This window comes from Haliotis cracherodii, unplaced genomic scaffold (assembly GCF_022045235.1).
Source record: "Haliotis cracherodii isolate W230 unplaced genomic scaffold, xgHalCrac1.p SCAF_1, whole genome shotgun sequence".
In the NCBI taxonomy this organism is placed as follows: Eukaryota; Metazoa; Mollusca; class Gastropoda; order Lepetellida; family Haliotidae; genus Haliotis; species Haliotis cracherodii.
The window spans coordinates 2,920,821-2,941,145 of NW_027266264.1; the positions used below are offsets into that span (position 1 = coordinate 2,920,821).

Sequence of the window (20,325 nt, forward strand, 5' to 3'; positions counted from 1 at the left end):
TAGTACATATGTATTTAACTGCACTATGTAGTGCATATGTATTTAACTGCACCGCAAACTTTAAGCGACGTGGTTTTCTATTTTGGATATACAGTCGAACCTCGTTATGCTGGCTTTACATGTGGCATTGTGTGATATGTTCTCTGACAAGTGAGACAAATCATGTACAGTGTAATGTAAGTTCCTTTAGGATTGACAAAAAACGTTCGTGTGCCTTATTTGGCATATGATCAATCAGAAATAAACAACAGCGGAGTGAGTCGCACGTGACCATGATACAGTACTTACAAAAAGTTGAATTTACCTTTTACGAAAGCAAGTCAGCTACCGATGTTTGCATTTATTGGCACTTGCTTCAGTGTATGTAACTAAGCTAGGCAAGTAGCAAGTAATTTAAAATGTTTACCCTCGGTAAATTCAATTGTAAAGTCACAGTTTGGAGCGAGTCCACGGTTCGAGATAGCGCTATGTCTTTTATCTGGAATTCGAGATAAGCGGAAAAATGTATATGCATTTATGTTGTGAGGCGGTCGGAACCGGAGAACAGCTTCGCGATATCGGTACATTCGAGATAACGGGGTTCGACTGTAGTTTTCATGCAACGGTCGCATCCTTAATCAGATGAGGGTCGCGACGAATGGCAACACAACACAGCAGTAGCAAGTTGCGATGTTGTTTATACAATGGGCCCCTGATTATGAACCTTGACCTCTCAGGGCCATGCCCGGGCTGGGTGTCTTCAGCAAAACGTCTCAAGCCTGCATCCTCCCACATTAAACTGACATGTCATTGAAATACTGAAATACGTGTCACCAAACTCACCAACACACCGTAATGATTAAGAGTACGTAATAAGGAAATAAATACACATCAGATGAAACAATTGTTGTGAATTACCACATGTAAAAAATCTCTTCCCATAGCGAAGAATATCATGAAGAAGTTCATGTGGTGTCACATGTTACGATTGTTTTCAGAAGGAATACAATCAAGATGGCGTGAGATTCATGAAACGCCTTTTCACACACGTAAAACATAGAGATGTGATACAAAAAGGTTATAATTACCTCTCAGAACAGGTATATCAAATTATCATTGCAATCCCAATGTTAAATCCCATTTACTATTTACACATTTTCCCTGTATTTTATGAAGGTGAAACTGGTGTCATGTACAATTCCATATTTGCATGTATTGATATGACGTCATGAAAAACTCCAACTTGTCTCCATCGCAGTTTTGGCCATACTCTGTGACCTTGACACCATTGACCTCGCAGCCAACGATACAGGTCCGTCAAAATGAATTAAAAACGTCAAAAAGCTAGTGGTCAAGAGCGAATAACTTCAGCGGGTAAACGATCCTTCACTGTCTGGGCTGATGTCCTACGCAATCCTGGTATTGCCGTAGTTGTAGAGGTGGCTGTGGTGGTTCTTTCACATAAGGGACGTATCCATATAAATCTGTCCTGCGCTCTAGTATTAATACGTTGTCGACCGGATTTGTGAAGGTCCAGTGTTGTCCTGTGTGTCTGATAACTATTAACTGATGCTATTGCCCAACCAGTGATGTTGCACGTGCATGTCATATTGGTGTGTTTCGGGGCCAGGCTCTTACGTGGTTTTGTTTTTGCGATTTTCCCATCTTTTTCACCAAATTTCTGCAGTACCTCATTCTTTCCACACAAATCAATCCCAATCCATGCAGACAAAAACCCATTAATGTTTGCTATTAATTTTGTAAGGATGTCAGCAACACTTTATACGATTTCACTACTTTTGCGTTTCGTTTCGTATATATTCATGCAGGTTTCAACTTTCTATCCCACGATTAGTACTATTTACTGTCAACACAAAAAATTCAGGTGGGTGTTTACTTTCATACGTGAACATATTGTGTGGCTGCATAAAGGACCACATTATGCAAGGGCGGATCCAGCATTTTAAAAAGGAATGGGGTAAAAAAATATCAAAATCCTCTGTCAGATAACATTTCACTGCTTACAAAAATACTACGTTTGGTTTACGAAGGAAACAGGGGGATCCACCTTTGTTATGAATGCACGTCTAATCTGGAAATGTCTTTTGCTGGTGAGGAGGCGGTCGGGTAGCCTAGTGGTTAAAGCGTTCGCTCGTCACGCCAAAGACCCGGGTTCGATTCCCGAGATGGGTACAATATGTGAAGCCCATTTCTGGTGTCCCCTGCCGTGATATTGCTGGAATATTGTTAAAAGCGGCGTTAAACCATACTCACTCACTCACTCACTCACATTTGCTGGCGAGCTTGCACTGTCAGCACAGTCATCTCAGCTTGCGCCACTCGCTGTCCTTTTCTGACAGTGTCGAGCAGTATCTTCCGAGACATCCCTCCCTGTATCGAGCTCGGTCAACAACCACGCTCGCCTTCTGTTATAGAACTCTTGTTGACCCTGCAGTATCAAGCTGAACTGGGTACACTAGACTCAGCAAGAAGCTCGTTTCGCTTTTAGATATGGGGTTCCCTGATTTATAATGTAGTCCTCAGAGTTTTGAAAACTGGACAGGCGTCACTATTTTTTAAGAAATTGAATTAAAGAAATAGTATCTAATTAAACATGTCCCTGCAAGTGTTAATGTTTATTTTTTGCGGCATTGAAACGTACGTGTATAGATAGAAGTTTGGTAACAAAGTTGCGATTTTGCAATTTCTTTATTATAACTAGTACTTTGTATCATGGACAAGGTTTTTTCTGTACCTACATGTATGATCGAATTGTTGGATTATATCTGTATTAGCATATGCAAATATTATTTTCATATCTAGTCAGTAAGAGTATCTCGCAGCACAAAATAAAACATTTAGATGGACGTTATTCCGACGTTATTCCGTGAGTTGTGTTTAACGCCGCTTTTAACAGTATTCCAGTTATATCGCGGCGTGTCAGTTTAATGTGGGAGGAGAGCCCCAAGTGATGCAGGTCTCAGAAGTTTACCACTTCGGTGAAACCCACGAGCACAGGTATGGTGCTGACAAACCTAGAAACATAATCGGGGCGAACCGGGATTCGAGCCCACAATCATAGGTTTCTGGCGTGCCCAAGGGACGCAACTCTGCACAGCGAATCGCGAGACGACTGGGCCACCCATGCCCCTCTCGTGTTGAAGATATGTTGAAAAGTATGCAAGAATACGGTGAGAACTGTATGATCGGTAATTAGTGTTCACATCATACATGTATACTAAACTATCCACATCCAATTTTGTAAAATAAAAAAAGGTAAAATTAAACAGGATTTATAGAGTTCATGTCAACATTAGCACCAATTAAATACAATGTTATTCAGTCAGTGTTTGTGCTGATCTTGTTACTTTCCTTGCTTCAAGGTCAACAAATGAGCTGCTGGAAGCGTCGTGAACCGGAAGTGGGCTGGGCACATGAGAGGCTTGTGGGTAGTGGGCTGACCATCGACGGAAGTAGATAAGAAGTCACTTCAATCCTCTCTTATGGCCGGAAGTGGCCTGGATTTAACATCATTTGCAAGCCTAGCACAATAGACTAAATATCTAATTATGCATGCTTTTAAACTTATATTTTACCCCTGAAAATAAACTTGAACATCGTTGTTATATAGTGCAAAGTGGAATACATTATCGAAGAAGGACGCGCAAATGTGGAATTGAGTGAATGAAATTGAGCAAAATATTGCAATATCAAACGTTGTTTTAAAATTGTATTACGGCACTATTACTCAGGAACACGATTATTAAGAATATGTTTTGTAAATACGGATATTACATATCTGTTCTTCATGCACATAATGTCATAGGCAGATTCCCATACCTACGTTATGCGTTTACAAGTAATGCACGTTTTTTTACCGATAAGTGTGCGGAGAAATCAGTGTTTGTAAATGTGCATTGTGACATTGTTGTATGTATTTCATTCCAGATCTCCACTGTGGTTCAAACCGCTGTCACAAGTCAAAATATTTGGCAGTAGAACTGACAGTTTTTGCATGTACCTGTGACTGGATTCGGCAAAATGATTACCGAAGGAATAATTCACACACCCTGCAAAAATCAATGGCTATCGATTTCTCTTTCTCTTTTTCTTTTTCAAAGTTGGCGAAAAGGATGACGGATTTCACCAGTCATTTATTATGAATCAAAACGATGGCACTTACAGTTCGTGTACATATACATATACATAGACAGGGAAAGATGTTATATGATTCAGAAACTTTGAGCACAACAAATATGCAGTAAAATATATACCTTCACATTGTTTATGCAGTGCAGACTACAGGGCTTTTTAACACAATCTTTTGTTATTGTTCAGTAAGGCAAATAGTCCATATCCGATCCTTTTAAGGAGTCATCTACTGATCGCCACGCCCCCTGGGGATATGTATAAAAGAGTCTGACGACGTCGCTTGTCGCACCGGAGGACAGACAGGCGAGCAGACGACAACATCAAACATGGCAGTGTTTCGTGGCTTGCTGGCGTTGACGGTAAGACTTTTAATTTAACTTTTAGTTACTTTCTAAAGAAAAGTATGAAAAGGAAGAAATGTCAGTACTTTTTTTACCGTCTAGAGTTATATTTGAATATGACCAGTAACCTTAAACATAACGAATACAGCTGCCCCTTATCGTGTTGTGCATGACTAGGGTATAGCGTAAAGTAACATACTCACTCACTCACTCACTCACTCACTGACTCACTGATGATCACGAACCACTGATGTGCGAACATGAAGTCAATAATGGCTGCCATTAATCATCTGGAGCTCACGTGAAAAGTTGACTCTCTGTATACAGTAGTACTACTACTACTACTACTAGTAGTAGTAGTAGTAGTAGTAGTAGTAGATGTAGCAGTAGTAGTCGTAGTTCTAGAAATTAACAAGTAGCAAGTTTTGCGTGAAGGAGTGCGTATGGTTTTTAACTCCGCTTTAAGCAATATTCCAGCAATATCACGGCGGGGGACACCAGAAATGGGCTTCACACAGTGTACTCATGTAGCAAGTTTTGCAGTAGTAGTAGTAGTAGTAGTAGTAGTAGTAGTAGTGGTAGTTCTAGTAGTAGTTGTAGTAGTAATAGTAGCAGTAGTAGCAGCAAAAGTAGTAGTTATTATTATTATTATTATTAATATTATTATTAGTAGTAGTAGTAGTAGTAGCCCACCGTCATATAGCTGGAATATTGCTGAGTGAAGGAAAGGAGTAGTAGTAGTAGTGATAGTAGTAGTAGTAGTAGTATTTGTAGTGGTTGTAGTAGTAGTAGTAGTAGTAGTAGTAGTAGTAGTAGTAGTAGTAGTACTAGTAGTTGTATCAGTTGTGATTAAGGCGCTATTGGAATCCAGACGCTCTATATGACAATTGGACACAAATTAATATACGTGACATCACCACTTACACCGCTCATTTGATAGCCCCAACCCCCCCCCCCCCCCCCCCCCCCCCCGTTTTAATCCGTTAAAACAACATCAGGTAAGCGGATCAAGCATAAAAGGACACCGCACTGGGACATCGCGCGAATAATGTTGGTCAACAGGTCGACGGTCTGCGACTATCCCGTCCAAATGACACGCACTCACGCCCCACTCGGACACAGAGTATGCAATCATTTTTCACTCTGGTGATTGCGTTGAAAACCGTACCCTTTGAAAGATTTAACCCGAACCATGTGTGCCATGCTATTGCTCTTCTGTTTGTTTGTGGTTTTATAGTCAGTATTTTTGTGTCTTGTTCCAGGTTCTTATGGTCGGAGTATTTGCACGTAAGTACATTAGACTTACTAAATACATTTTGTGGACTGTTTTACTTGCCAGTGTTAGGTTTCGTAGTGGAAGCGCTGTCTGTCAAATATATTTAAAGACTGACGGACGTGAAATTAGAATTTTCGAAGCTTAAAAATATTAACGATAACCTAAACAGTTTAGAAAATGAGTTTACTTTTAAGTCGCGCTAATGCTTATATAATAAAGTAAGACGAGTTCTATGGATGAACAACTTCTTTATTACAATTAGTGCTTGCATTTAGAAGTTGGAGTGATGAAGTAAGACGAGTTCTATGGATGAACAACTTCTTTATTACAATTAGTGCTACTATTGCACTGATTGTAATAAAGAATTTGTTCATCCATAGAACTCGTCTTACTTCATCACTCCAACTTCTAAATGCCACTGAAAGAAGCTTATATAATAGTTAAGGTGATACGTTTCGCACCATTGCTGTACTGTTTGTTTTGTTTTTTGCGAGCAGATGTTAGCAAATATTCAAGTGCCTATTGATAAACAAAACAATATTCATGAATTTCAAGATATTATGAAAATAAACAACAAACTGGTAAGGATAAGATATTTTCTGTTACTTTCTTTATTCTAAGAATAAGTTGTCATCCCTAAACAAACATTTTGTCTTTACTGTTACTTAACATCTTCTAAAAATGCCAATCAAACCGGTGACAGAATTACGTGTATCACACACTGACTTTAACACAAAGCCCTCGTTGAGGCATATATTTGGTATTTCCGCCTGTCAACTGAAACAGCATACACTGTGACTTATAACCAAGTGTGCACACTACGTCAAACATAGTGGCGTCTTGTTTGTGTCTGGAAGGAAATACTTCTGTGACAAGTGCATTGAACCTGAACACGTTCATTAAACAGTATATTCTAAAGAGGGAAAACTATACATACTACTCAAAAGAAGGCAAGGAACTCCTAATCGGTTGTCCTTTAGCTTCTTGTGAGTAGTATTATAAGGAATTAGATATATGTCATGATATATTGTTCAATATGTGTAATATTCATTAATACATATACATCTCACAGTGCCTGTAGGTTTATACTCATTTGTGCATTACATCTCACAGTGCCTGTAGGTTTATACTCATTTGTGCATTACATCTCACAGTGCCTGTAGGTTTATACTGATTTGTGCATTACATCTCACAGTGCCTGTAGGTTTATACTGATTTGTTCATTACATCTCACAGTGCCTGTAGGATTATACTCATTTGTGCATTACATCTCACACTGCCTGTAGGTTTATACTCATTGGTGCATTACATCTCACAGTGCCAGTAGGTTAATACTCATTTGTGCATTACATCTCACAGTGCCTGTAGGTTTATACTCATTTGTGCATTACATCTCACAGTGCCTCTAGGTTTATACTCATTTGTGCATTACATCTCACAGTGCCTGTAGGTTAATACTCATTTGTGCATTACATCTCACAGTGCCTCTAGGTTTATACTCATTTGTGCATTACATCTCACAGTGCCAGTAGGTTTATACTCATTTGTGCATTACATCTCACAGTGCCTGTAGGTTTATACTGATTTGTTCATTACATCTGACACTGCCTGTAGGTTTATACTCATTTGTGCATTACATCTCACAGTGCCAGTAGGTTTATACTCATTTGTGCATTACATCTCACAGTGCCTGTAGGTTTATACTGATTTGTTCATTACATCTCACAGTGCTTGTAGGATTATACTCATTTGTGCATTACATCTCACACTGCCTGTAGGTTTATACTGATTTGTTCATTACATCTCACAGTGCCTGCAGGTTTATACTCATTTGTTCATTACATCTCACAGTGCCTGTAGGTTTATACTCATTTGTGCATTACATCTCACAGTGCCTGTAGGTTTATACTCATTTGTGCATTACATCTCACACTGCCTGCAGGTTTATACTCATTTGTGCATTACATCTCACACTGCCTGTAGGTTTATACTCATTTGTGCATTACATCTCACAGTGCCTGCAGGTTTATACTCATTTGTTCATTACATCTCACAGTGCCTCTAGGTTTATACTCATTTGTGCATTACATCTCACACTGCCTGCAGGTTTATACTCATTTGTGCATTACATCTCACACTGCCTGTAGGTTTATACTCATTGGTGCATTACATCTCACAGTGCCTGCAGGTTTATACTCATTTGTTCATTACATCTCACAGTGCCTCTAGGTTTATACTCATTTGTGCATTACATCTCACAGTGCCTGTAGGTTTATACTGATTTGTTCATTACATCTCACAGTGCCTCTAGGTTTATACTCATTTGTGCATTACATCTGACAGTGCTCGCAGGTTCATACACATATGTAGTGGCTTTACGCGCATATTAATTTTTCACATAAATCATTTTCAGAACGTGACCTCCCTCCAGAGTTCGACCAGAGTAAGTTGTTTAAACGTCATCGAATTTAAATCTATGTTAAAGTTTCATAAAAGCGATTACGTTTTAACGACTTTGTAAGTACAGTAAACTACGGTTATAACGAATTCAAAGGGACCACTAGTTTTAGTTCGTTATATCCGTCGTTGGTTATACGCATTTCGACCCTCAGACATCGTGGATCAAGTCATGTGACCATGTAACATTGTGTCAGTGCCGTGCATGCTTCCCTGGTTAAGTGAAGAGTAAATATCAGCTGACGACATTGTTTTCCTGTGGTCAGCTCTGCCATCCTGTCGCGAGAAAGAGGCTGACATCTTCTTCATCCTGGACTCCTCCAGCTCCATCTACATCGAGGACTACGAACTTCAGCGACAGTTCGTCAGAGAGGTGATCAACCGACTGGACGTGTCTTCACGGAGTACGCGCGTCGGAGCCTTGACCTTCAGTGATAATTACCGGGTGTCCTTCACCTTGGGCGAGTACCAAAACAAGGACGACCTGCGTAGCGCTATCAACGACAGGAACGTCCCCTACCTCACAGGCCTTACCAACACCGCCGACGCTATCAGGTTTGTTTGGAATCAATCTATTTTGCATTAGGGAATAATTAGTGGTTCCTCATAATAAAGAAGTGGACATCCATAAATTCACTTCCTTATCCGTCTCTTCTAAATGCCTTTCAAATACTTAAGTTTACACATTATAACTAATCATTCTCCATTTTGAGTTCTGGTGTTCCCCATCGTGATGTGTTTCAATTTTGAGTTAAAGCTGCATAAAACTCAAAACACCAACATGGGCATTATTATCCTAAAACTGTTTGGCGACGTGATTCCTGCAGATATGTCCGAACAAATGGTCAGTTCCGTCCCGATGTGACCCGGGTCATCGTTGTGGTGACTGATGGGTACTCACGTCAACCCGGAGCCACCAGGAACGAGGCTGACACGGCAAGGCGAGAGGGCTACTACATGTTTGTCATCGGCGTCGGGCAATACACGGACGAGAGGGAATGGAGAGCCATTGCCAACGACCCCGACGCCAGCTTCATGTTCAACATCACCAACTACAGGGGCCTCGACAGACTGTACAGCACTATTCCCAACAGCATCTGCGGACTCCCGCCTATTATCCTCAACAGCAGAGGTAGGTAGAATGGACTGAAAAAAAAACAACAATCAAGGGAATTTTAACCCAAGGCAAATATGAATCCTTTGAGTTGAGCTGTTGGATTAAAATTAAAATCACAGATATAAACAACTCAATACTTTACTCATACACATAGTCACTCATTAGCATCCTATAGTTTGTTTTTATCAAAGCATCGTCCGCTCTGTATAATGTTCTTCTCAATGCCTTCACCTGTATCGATAGGCTCTCTAAAGTTCTTCACCTGTATCGATAGGCTCTCTAAAGTTGTTCATCTGTATCGATAACCTGTATAATGTTCTTCTCAATGCCTTCACCTGTATCGATAGACTCTCTAAAGTTCTTCATCTGAATCGATAGCCTGTATAATGTTTTTCTCAATGCCTTCACCTGTATCGATAGGCTCTCTAAAGTTCTTCATCTGTATCGATAGCCTGTATAATGTTCTTCTCAATGCCTTCACCTGTATCGATAGGCTCTCTAAAGTTCTTCATCTGTATCGATAGCCTGTATAATGTTCTTCTCAATGCCTTCACCTGTATCGATAGGCTCTCTAAAGTTCTTCACCTGTATCGATAGGCTCTCTAAAGTTCTTCATCTGGATCGATAGCCTGTATAATGTTCTTCTCCGTGTCTTCACCTGTATCGATAGACTCTCTTAAGTTCTTCATCTGTATCGATAGCCTGTATAATGTTCTTCTCAATGCCTTCACCTGTATCGATAGGCTCTCTAAAGTTCTTCATCTGAATCGATAGCCTGTATTATGTTCTTCTCAATGCCTTCACCTGTATCGATAGACTCTCTTAAGTTCTTCATCTGTATCGATAGCCTGTATAATGTTCTTCTCAATGCCTTCACCTGTATCGATAGGCTCTCTTAAGTTCTTCATCTGAATCGATAGCCTGTATTATGTTCTTCTCAATGCCTTCACCTGTATCGATAGACTCTCTAAAGTTCTTCATCTGAATCGATAGCCTGTATAATGTTCTTCTCAATGCCTTCAGTCTGCGGTGTTCGTGAGGACGCCGATCTCATCTTCGTCGCCGGACCATCAGAGGCAGACAACGCCTTCAGCATCGTCAGCAACATGGTGAACGCCCTCCGTGACGACCGTAGTCGACTGCGCCTGTCCCTGCTCCTCGGTTCCTGCCGAGCTAACGAAGTCCCTCTCTCAGACCCCTCCCTCTTCTGCAGCAACTTCGGCGACCCCACCCCTCGCCAGGATTCCTACACTAACCTGCTGAAGGACATGCGGAACGAGGCCCGAGACGCCAGAGGCACAAGACCACAGGCTAACCAGGTGAGTGAGTGGGTGGGTGGGTGGGTGGTTTGGTGGTTTGGTGGGTTGGTGGGTGAGTGAGTGAGTGAGTGAGTGAGTGAGTGTGTGGATGGGTGGGTTGGTGGGTGAATGAGTGAGTGAGTGAGTGGGTTTGGGTGGGTGAGTGAGTGAGTGAAATTAAAACCAATAAAAGACAAACGCCCTACTACGTCACATTATTAGAACAAACCTTTTTTGTGGACTGACATATTAATAGATACAAACATATATTATTAGTAATAATTAACAAATGACTCATACTTATTATTTATTCATAAACTGATGATGATTGCTTCCAGGTCGCCATATTTTTCCTCGGGCAGCAAACCATGGAGCTTAGCAGATTCGACATTCTGCGTCAAGCCAGGGACGCCCAGTTCGACGGCATTGAGACATACGTTGTCGACCTTGGCGTCGTGACCAACGCGAACTTCCTGTCGAGTATCGCTTCGAGCAGAGATAACGTCCTGTCGACCAGTGGTCCCGGGAACCTGGAGAACATCCTCCTCAACAAAGTCTGTGACAGTGAGTATTTCCACGTCTCTACGCCCAGAGAGCGGAAGGTTCGGGGTTCGATCCCCGGCCGTGTCATACCGAAAGACGTTAAAAGATGGTACTTGTTGTTACCCAGCCTGGTGCTCTGTATTAAGGGGCTTAAACAAGGACTGATCGGCTCGGAGTCAGTATACTGTGTCTGAGTCGGGTATTCATGTTAAACTCCGGCATGGTATCACTGAGCTAGCGCTATACATCGGCATCAGTCCGGACTAGTACAAGCAGCCACACACGTGCACCCAAGTCGCTACATAAGTGCAATAATATTGGACGCGACATAAAACCCAATTTCACCTTACCTCACCTCATCTCTACTCCTTGTCAGTTACATCCAAATATGGCCGCTACCACGAATGTGACAATATTCCAGCTATGTGACAGCGTCCTGAATATAATCGGACCTGGGACAGAAAATGCCACATTGAATCCTTGCCAAACTGCCCAATAGTTAAGGTATCATAAGGGCTAGTAGACATCTGCCATTCGTAAGGGATTTGTTATATGTTATCAATATAAGGACTTACACATGTTAGTTTCTATCGCTGTCCAGTAATCGATATTGTAAGCAACGTTCCACGCTGTCGGGGTACGATGACACACCATCGATCAAGTCACCGTGCTTGACCACCCGATCCATTTGATCGCGTCTACGACCAGCATTGGTTGCTGGGGACCAATTCTAACCCCACGGGGGACTACCACGAACGATCACGTTAATTAGCTGTCTTTGAACTGGAATTGGGTCTGTACTGGGTGTAATGATGCTGTGACGTGACTGTTTGTTTTGTATTTAAGAAACAAAAGACGTGTGGGGGTTGTTTATCGTACAATAAAACACTGCAGAGAGAATAAACCATAATGGGCGTAGCTCGACCTTAAGCCAACCTGAAGGAGAGATGGCATGTCACTGTCGGCCATCAATACCCCTCTCTCAGTCGTTTTCTATTTCGGCACAAAATGCATTGCCATGTATACTTTGAATATTGTAGTTTACGCAAATCTATTACGTTAAAAATTATTATTTAAAAAACGTTTACCGGCAATGACTTTGAAATTGATTATTTTCTGTTGATATTATCTTCCGCGGTGATGCGGTCATCAAATCGGCTGTTTCTATGAGATGTGGATAATTTTACAGGTATCGAATCTACGTTCGAAGGCCTCAAAACTAAAAATGACAAAGGTAATCTCCCAGGTAACGTTATCTTTTTTTACTGCTTTAAGACTAATTCGCCCTATTTTCATTCCAGCTCTAAATGAAATCTCAAACCCTCTGCCAACTCTTCCCCCATCCTAAATAATGGATCACATCTTGTACAGTGAAGTGTACATGGGAGTACAGGAAAAGTTATCGCCCCTTGATCACCCGACCACCAGAGGGCGTATCCGGAAAGCAGGGTTGGATCCGTCTGTGCACCCTTTGCTACAACGACACTGAAAGTTAATACTGTGGGACAAAATATTTCAGAATGGGTCTTAGAATGTTAAAATGTCAAGTTTATGTTGTCATTAATAGTATTCATATGTTTTATATTTGGACTGTCATCACGTGGGACAAATCGCATTATTGAAATGATGCAGAATGAGAGTGCTATTTTTGTACAATAAAATTTGATGTACCATTCGTGTGTATATATTTTCTCAAATCACGTTATTAATCATTGGGTTCCGTCCCTTTGTTGTGTAAGGATCCGATGATCTTTGGCTTGAATCCCACATGCACCCTGGTTATAATCCAGCACCATATACGTGCTCATGGGTTTCAACATTGATAGCCGCGATGTATCTTTAATACTTTTCCTAGCGGTGATATAGAGGGAAATATTTACCATCCCACAACACAAGCGTGATAACCGCTTTATCAAATAATGTCATTCCTAACCTACAAACACAGATATGGAAATTTATTCGGCTTGGCTAGTGTCCTCTTTCAATTGTTTCGCAATTTATGTTTCCAAAGTTGCCCAAACTTGTAAAATGTCTCAGCTATGTCCCAGGTAGACACGGACTTTTAAGTATCTTAGGCTACTCTTTCGGGCCATAACTGAATTTATTACCCACGTGGTAAAGATACAGCAAGATCCGACGTTCATACAGTTTGGCCCTTTGGTGTGTGTGTGTGTGTGTGTGTGTGTGTGTGAGAGAGAGAGAGAGAGAGAGAGAGAGAGAGAGAGAGAGAGAGAGAGAGAGAGAGAGAGAGAGAGAGAGAGAGAGAGAGAGAGAGAGAGAGGATTTATAGTGCTAGCCCACTGAGATACCATGCCGCAGTTTAACATGAATACCCCACTCAGACACAGTATACTGACTCCGAATCATCCAGTCCTTGTTTTAGCCCCTTAATGCAACAGGGTCACAACAAGTACCATCTTTTTCATACTCCAATGAACTCACACGAAGTGAGGGGCGGTCGGGTAGCCTAGTGGTTAAAGCGTTCGCTCGTCACGCCGAAGACCCGGGTTCGATTCCCGACATGGGTACAATGTGTGAAGCCCATTTCTGGTGTCCCCCGCCGTGATATCGCTGGAATATTGCTAAAAGCGGCGTAAAACATACTCACTCACTCACTCACACGAAGTGATGGTCAATTCTTAAATATATATGTCCGGATGGCTAGCTCTCTGTAGGACTTCGATGACAACACGTGGAGCCGTAAAACCAATGTAAACATAGGATAACTACACAAATGGAAATAGGTTTTAACGATTTAGGATATTTTCTCAATGAAAGTTTACCATTCGATGACATTTGTTTATCTAGTTATGTAGACATGTCAAAAACGTCAAATATCTTGAATGGACTATGTAAGATGCCCTGTGCTACGAATGCTACGAACACACAATAACATTTAGAAAGTGGTCAAATGTAGCAAATGTTATATTTCGGATAACACTTTCTTAGTAAAGTACAGATCCTCGTACTTTTGGGTTTTGAGTCCCGTGCGGGATTCCAACCCACACCGCCAGGGTGAGGCACCTAATCGGCCATGGGAGCCGTGCCAATTTACACTTGTCAGAGGGGTACAAAAAGTACGTGATCTAGACTACCAGTTGTCGGACTTTCATTTATGTGGAAGCCTCGGTGGCTGAGTGGGTTAGATCACTGACTTTGAGTACCTGACGTCGTATCCTCTGTGTTGGCTCTGAAGGGACACTGAAAGGTGTGACTTGGTGGACATTCAAATTAGATGTTTTTGCACGATCCGGCTGATGTCATTCTTACTCATGACTCTCCAGTGACTCTCCGATGACTCACCGATGACTCTCCGATGACTCACCGATGACTCACCGTTGACTCTCCGCAAATGCTTGTTTGATTCACGAGTCGCCCGTTATACATCGCGGGTAAAATATCGCGAGATTTCTCGTCATCCCGCCTAACTACATGAAACAACATTTACACAATCTGTGTATATTTACCAGACTGAATGCGGTACAGGTGGTAAATGCATTCCTACGTTAACATATACAACATGTACGTAGGCGAGTGTTCGCCCCCACCAACCAGGATACATAACACACGTGGCACCACTGGCATGCATAAGAACCGATATTATACGAGCGCTTCATTGCTTTAGTGGCCGACGGAATCACTGGAGGTCGTGTAGCCTGGTTGTTGAAGCGGGGGCACCGTTTAGTAATTGTCGTCATAGTGACTGACACATAGTTGTACCCTCGTCATCCGTGGTCACCATGTAGATCATTAATCATCATAACGATGGTAAGTCAACCTTGGCTAGAATAGGTATTAATAAAAAAACATCTACAATGTACTCAATACCATCACTTTGTAACGGCTATTGCAGATGTAATGTAAAGGGAGCCAACATATAGCAGGATTGATGCAAATGGTACATCGCCGACCTAGAATTTTTACGAATATGAAATAAATATATTTTGTATATAAAGATTTTTCTATTCTTCACGACGCGAGTGCTAATAAAGTTTTGAGAAAAATCTTCAAAGAAGGTCCATCAAAAAGAGGTAAGTGCATATATTACTAGTCATAAACAAACGTGTGTTTTTTCCTTTTCTTTTTTTTACACGACCATAATGATTTTTAATCATTGTGTAATTTTTAATTTTGATTGGGGAACTATCCTCTCACAAATACCACCAATAACACAAGAGAGTTGGCTTTTCTGAAGAATACGGCAGATATTTTACTTGCGCTTCAATTGAAACTAGCCTGTCCCATTTTTGTTACCGTTCATCCTCGTCAGTTATCCAACTCATCAGTATCCGTTAAATACTGGCACTAAGGACTATACATATGGTAATTTCTGGTTATTAGAAATTTGATTTTTGAAAAAAAAAAATATTGTCCCCGAAAACACTTGAAAAAAATACTTGTGCTTCTGACCGTTGAAAAAAGAAAGAATTTGTCATAGTTTTAATTAAAAAGATATCAGGTTGTGCAGATGTAGCTAGGAAAATAGCTGGTCTCCAACCCCCCCCCCCCCCCCCCCCCCCCCCAGAACATCACATGGTCGCTCGGTCCCTAAAGGAAGTACTTACACATCAATGTCGTGTAATAAATAGAGGGAAACGGCCAAATTTAAATTAAATAATTACCGGTTAATAAAGTGTAAGTTTTGAAGCTGTAAATAAAGCTTCTTTACATCTCACTCCGGAGGAGAGAAAAATATGATCTAACAATAATATAATAATATAATAATATATATATATTCGAGCATGCACACCTCACACACAGGTGTACCGGCTGTGAAGAGCAGTCACTAAATCTATGTTCAGTGACATCTAATGTTACGGACAGTACGTTTACATGCGTATGCACATTCGTGACGTATGGTGCACTTTTACCAAGTTTGTACCTGCCCGTTTTGTAACGTGTAGTTCGTCAACAGGTGAGTTAGGTCTCCCACATACACCCTTTCACAAAAGATTCCCCGACTTGAGATCACATAATTGGCCTCACAAATTGTGCGTGTGAAACAAATAGAAACCGGCCCTTCGCATGACGCCCACCCTACCACCTCCGTATAAGCTGTAAACAAAAATGTTCTTTCAATATCATTGCTTGGTGTTTCCTACGTTAACTCTCGCCTCAAGCTGTGTGGATGTATGTAGCACTACGAATAGTTCGCCCTACACAGTTCCCTATACACCACATCTCAATAAGATGCCCTGTTTATACGACAGATTCCATTTACCAAGTGAATGCTCATAGCGCTATATTTCTAATACCCCGGTCAATGTTTGTTTGTTTGTTGTTTAACGCGGCACTCAGCAATATTCCAGCTATCAAGCCTGACCATCCGTTCCCGTTAGACGACTAACGGGATCGGGTGGTCAGGCTCGGTGACTTGGTTAATGCATGTCATCGTATCCCAATTGCGTGGATCGATGCTCATGATGTTAATCACTGGATTGTCTGGTCCTGACTCCATAATTTACAGACCGCCGTAATATAGCTGGAATATTGCTGAGTGCGGTGTTAAAAAACAACAACCAAACAACAAGCAGATCCCAGCGTAGACATGTTTGAGGAGAAAACAACTTGAAGCAACCTGCGTACTTTCTCTAAAGTCTTCCTGCTGTCGGAGGACGTCTGGTTGTCTTATTTCAGTTCATCTGCTAACGCAGTTACATCCACGATCACATAATTGGACTGCGGCCCTGTGGTACGGAACCCATCCCGGAGGTTGTGGCTGTAATTTATATCAGGAAGCGCAACTTGCAGATATCTTATGTTTTATCCAGACATGTATCTGTTTTTGTCTCAGACCAAATGAGTCAAGCCTGTGGAATAGTATCTGCGGTTTGATCAAAGTGGCCATCGTATGCTATGGGAGATTAAACAATCATGTGTAAGAGGTAACGGAGTATGAGTAGTTCGGCACTTCCCCCCGCGGGGACAACTAGAGTGGGAGTCATACCTTGTACACGTGTAGGGGATCGAACCCGGGTCTTCTTTACCCTGTGAGCTAGCACCTCCGCTGTCTGAAGTCTCGACACGAACGTTGACTGAACGCACATCGATGCTAGCTATACACGTTAGAACTCACACCACCCCAGCCAGCGCCGTACCACATGGTACACATGACCAGATGTGTTCAACTGTATCTGACAGTAACAGCTGTTGAGGAATACACAATCTTATACCTGGGTATGAAGTACTGAGGGAAAAGAAAACTGGGGGCAGCTAGCGTAATACTTCCCCGAAATAAAGTTAAGTATAAGCTGTAATGAAATAATTATATAAATATTTTCTCGAGTCTCTTAAATTCAGGTTAGCTCAAATTGATGAGATTGGAGCTGAAGGGGGGATAAAAGTTGAATCGAGGAAGGAGTGATTGTTCTATGCACTATATGCTCAATTGGCTGTGAAAGAGGTCTACGTTTGTCATGTGAATGGTATCGACCGCGAGTTAGGAGTCAGTTTACGCGGAACGAATAGTATATCAGTACCTTCATATTTGACCATTTTGAGGAATATCATATGTGTAAGAAAGAACTCGACTTTGGGTAAAAAAGATGAGATATGACAATGAACATTCTTGGCCAACTTAATTGATTTGATACATCAACATGTTCCCGAAACAGAAGTGTTTAACACAATGATTGACCTGTGTACATTTAGAAATAAGTTTGGATGGAGTGAGTGAATGGGTGAGTTGGGTTTAACGCCGATGTGAACAGTACAGTCAAGTCTCGTTATTCCGACACTCGTTAATCCGACAATCGGCTTTATCCGACACAAATGATGACACTGTATTCCAGTTTTAGCACGGCGTGTCAGCTTTATATGGGAGAGAGCCCAGTGCAGATCTTAGACGTTCACCGTGAACCCCAGGAGCACGGGTATGGTGCTGACAAACCTAGAAACATAATCGGGGCGAACCGGGTTTCCAACCCACGATCATAGATTTCTTGCGTGCCCAAGGGACGCAACTCTCCACAGCGAACTGCGGGGCCTTTGACGACTGGGCCACCCATGCCCTCAGTTGAGATGGGTGCTGAAACACCAATTAACCACGTGTCTTTAAATTTATTTTATTTAAATCAGATGTGAGTATTTAAACACAAGGTCGGTCTTGCGCGACCTGTGATGGGATGTCCTCAAGGACCCGTTCCACAAATCGATCCTACGACTACCGTAAGCCTACGTTAGAATATACGATCATCATAGCGCTAAGATCGCTTTGTGGAGCGGGGCCCTAATCCCTGTGCGGTGGTTTCAAGAACAAAGATCTGATTTTAATGAGATTATGATTAGTGATAATACCAGGTGATTGCCAAAAAGTGAGCGTGTCTGGCTCCACCTGGCATAAATCATAAACTAAATACGTCATCGCATTAAATCATGTGTCAACTCCTAGCCTAAAGGCAGCATGAATTTATGCAAGAAGCCCTACTATTGAAATGCAAAACACTATTTCGTCAAGAAGTATTTGATGCTCCTGTCATGTTAACCTACTTCCCTGTCTGTCACCATGGGCGCCATGCGTAACGTTCCGGACAAGGAATGAGTGAGTGAGTGAGTATGGGTTTACGCCGCTTTTAGCAATATTCCAGCAATAATACGGCAGGGAACACCAGAAATGGGCTTCACATATTGTACCCATGTCGGGAATAGAACCCGGGTCTTCGGCGTGACGAGCGAAAGCTTTAACCACTAGGCTACCCGACCGCCCCTCAAGACAAGGAATACACTGCAAGATCATGTGTATTAATTTTGGAATGAGGTGATTGTCTTTTTCAGTCTTAGGAATGTGTATCTCATGGGTTAACACCTGTCTTGACATTAGTTCAAAGCAGTAAATAAATCATTCTGGAAAAACATCAGTGCCACCCATATTTATATTTTGGGAAAATACTGATAAAATAATTGTTGTGCATTTATGTTAAAATATTGCTTAAAGATTTAAAAATATCAAGACCTTAAAGTGAGTGAGTGAGTATAGTTTTACGCCGCTTTTAGCAATATTCCAGCAGATAAGATATATCACGGCGGGGGACACCAGAAATGGGCTTCACACATTGTACCCATGTCGGGATTCGAACCCGGGTCTTCGACGTGACGAGCGAACGCTTTAACCACTAGGCTACCCGACCGCCCCTCAAGACCTTAAAGGTTAAAGAACAAATATATAAACACTCCTGTTAGTTTGTCTACACATCTAGCTTCACAGAGGTGTTCTGTATCAGGTATCAACGTTTCATCAGTTAAAGTAATATCAGACGTTTAGGACGTCTCCTTCAGTACCACATGGTTGTGTAATGTGTTATTCTAAGGTGTGCAAACTGATGGCGGCTTACAAAGATGACCCAGATTCTGTGTGGGACACGTAGTATTTCAAATGTGTATCACGGTAGGGTTCAAATTTCAATAACTTCCTTCCTACAGATGGCTACTGGTCTTAGTCAGAGTCTCCCTCCGTGCTGTATAGACTCTAAATACGAATGTACATGCGTATTAAAACGCAGATGTCCCACCCTCGCATTTTGCCCTCATTTATATCCAATATACGTTAAACGTTTTTTTCCGCAGAACCTCATGTAGCGCAATAGGAGTACGACTACAATAGGAATACAATAGGAATAAGTACAACATATTCTGAACATATTCCGCAAGAAGCATTTAAATGTTTTCATTTTATGTGTCTGGACAGACCCATCCCAATCTTTCACCAACATGGTCTAAAGATAAGAACCTTTGTAAAGTGTGAGTGAGTGAGTATGGTGTTACGCCGCTTTTAGCAATATTCCAGCAATATCACGGCGGGGGACACCAGAAATGGGCTTCTCACACAGTGTACCCATGTATCCACTGTTCGGCGTGACGAGCGAACGCTTTAACCACTAGGCTACCCGACCGCCCCCCCCCCCCTTTATAAGAGTAAAGTAGTCATTGAGTCATTATCCAGACTTCCAGGTAGGTCAGCGTCGGGTAAAGTACACTTGGACTTTGTATGATATAAAACACACTGCTGATTTCTTTTGTTTAAACCCCGACTAACAATTCGGTCATCTGAAAAAAGTTTGTTATTTTCTGTCTAGTTCTATCTAGCCAAGATATGTACATTAGAACCTGGTTTTAATGCCCCACTGTGTACCTTGGAAAATATGGTATTATAACAAGGTTGGCATT

At 41.6% G+C, this 20,325-nt stretch overlaps 1 protein-coding gene across 1 annotated transcript in view; it reads left to right on the top strand.

The window, feature by feature from the left end:
• The first annotated feature begins 4,386 nt into the window (after positions 1-4,386).
• The window catches only part of LOC139480551 (collagen alpha-4(VI) chain-like), a 32,512-nt gene continuing 16,573 nt past the window's right edge, over positions 4,387-20,325 (top strand). Inside the window, exons 1-7 of the mRNA XM_071263710.1 lie at positions 4,387-4,490; positions 5,735-5,759; positions 8,162-8,191; positions 8,472-8,760; positions 9,033-9,337; positions 10,346-10,641; positions 10,959-11,184. Coding sequence (XP_071119811.1) covers positions 4,458-4,490; positions 5,735-5,759; positions 8,162-8,191; positions 8,472-8,760; positions 9,033-9,337; positions 10,346-10,641; positions 10,959-11,184 — 1,204 coding nt within the window. The 5' untranslated portion in view covers positions 4,387-4,457. The remainder of the gene's footprint in view (positions 4,491-5,734; positions 5,760-8,161; positions 8,192-8,471; positions 8,761-9,032; positions 9,338-10,345; positions 10,642-10,958; positions 11,185-20,325) is intronic.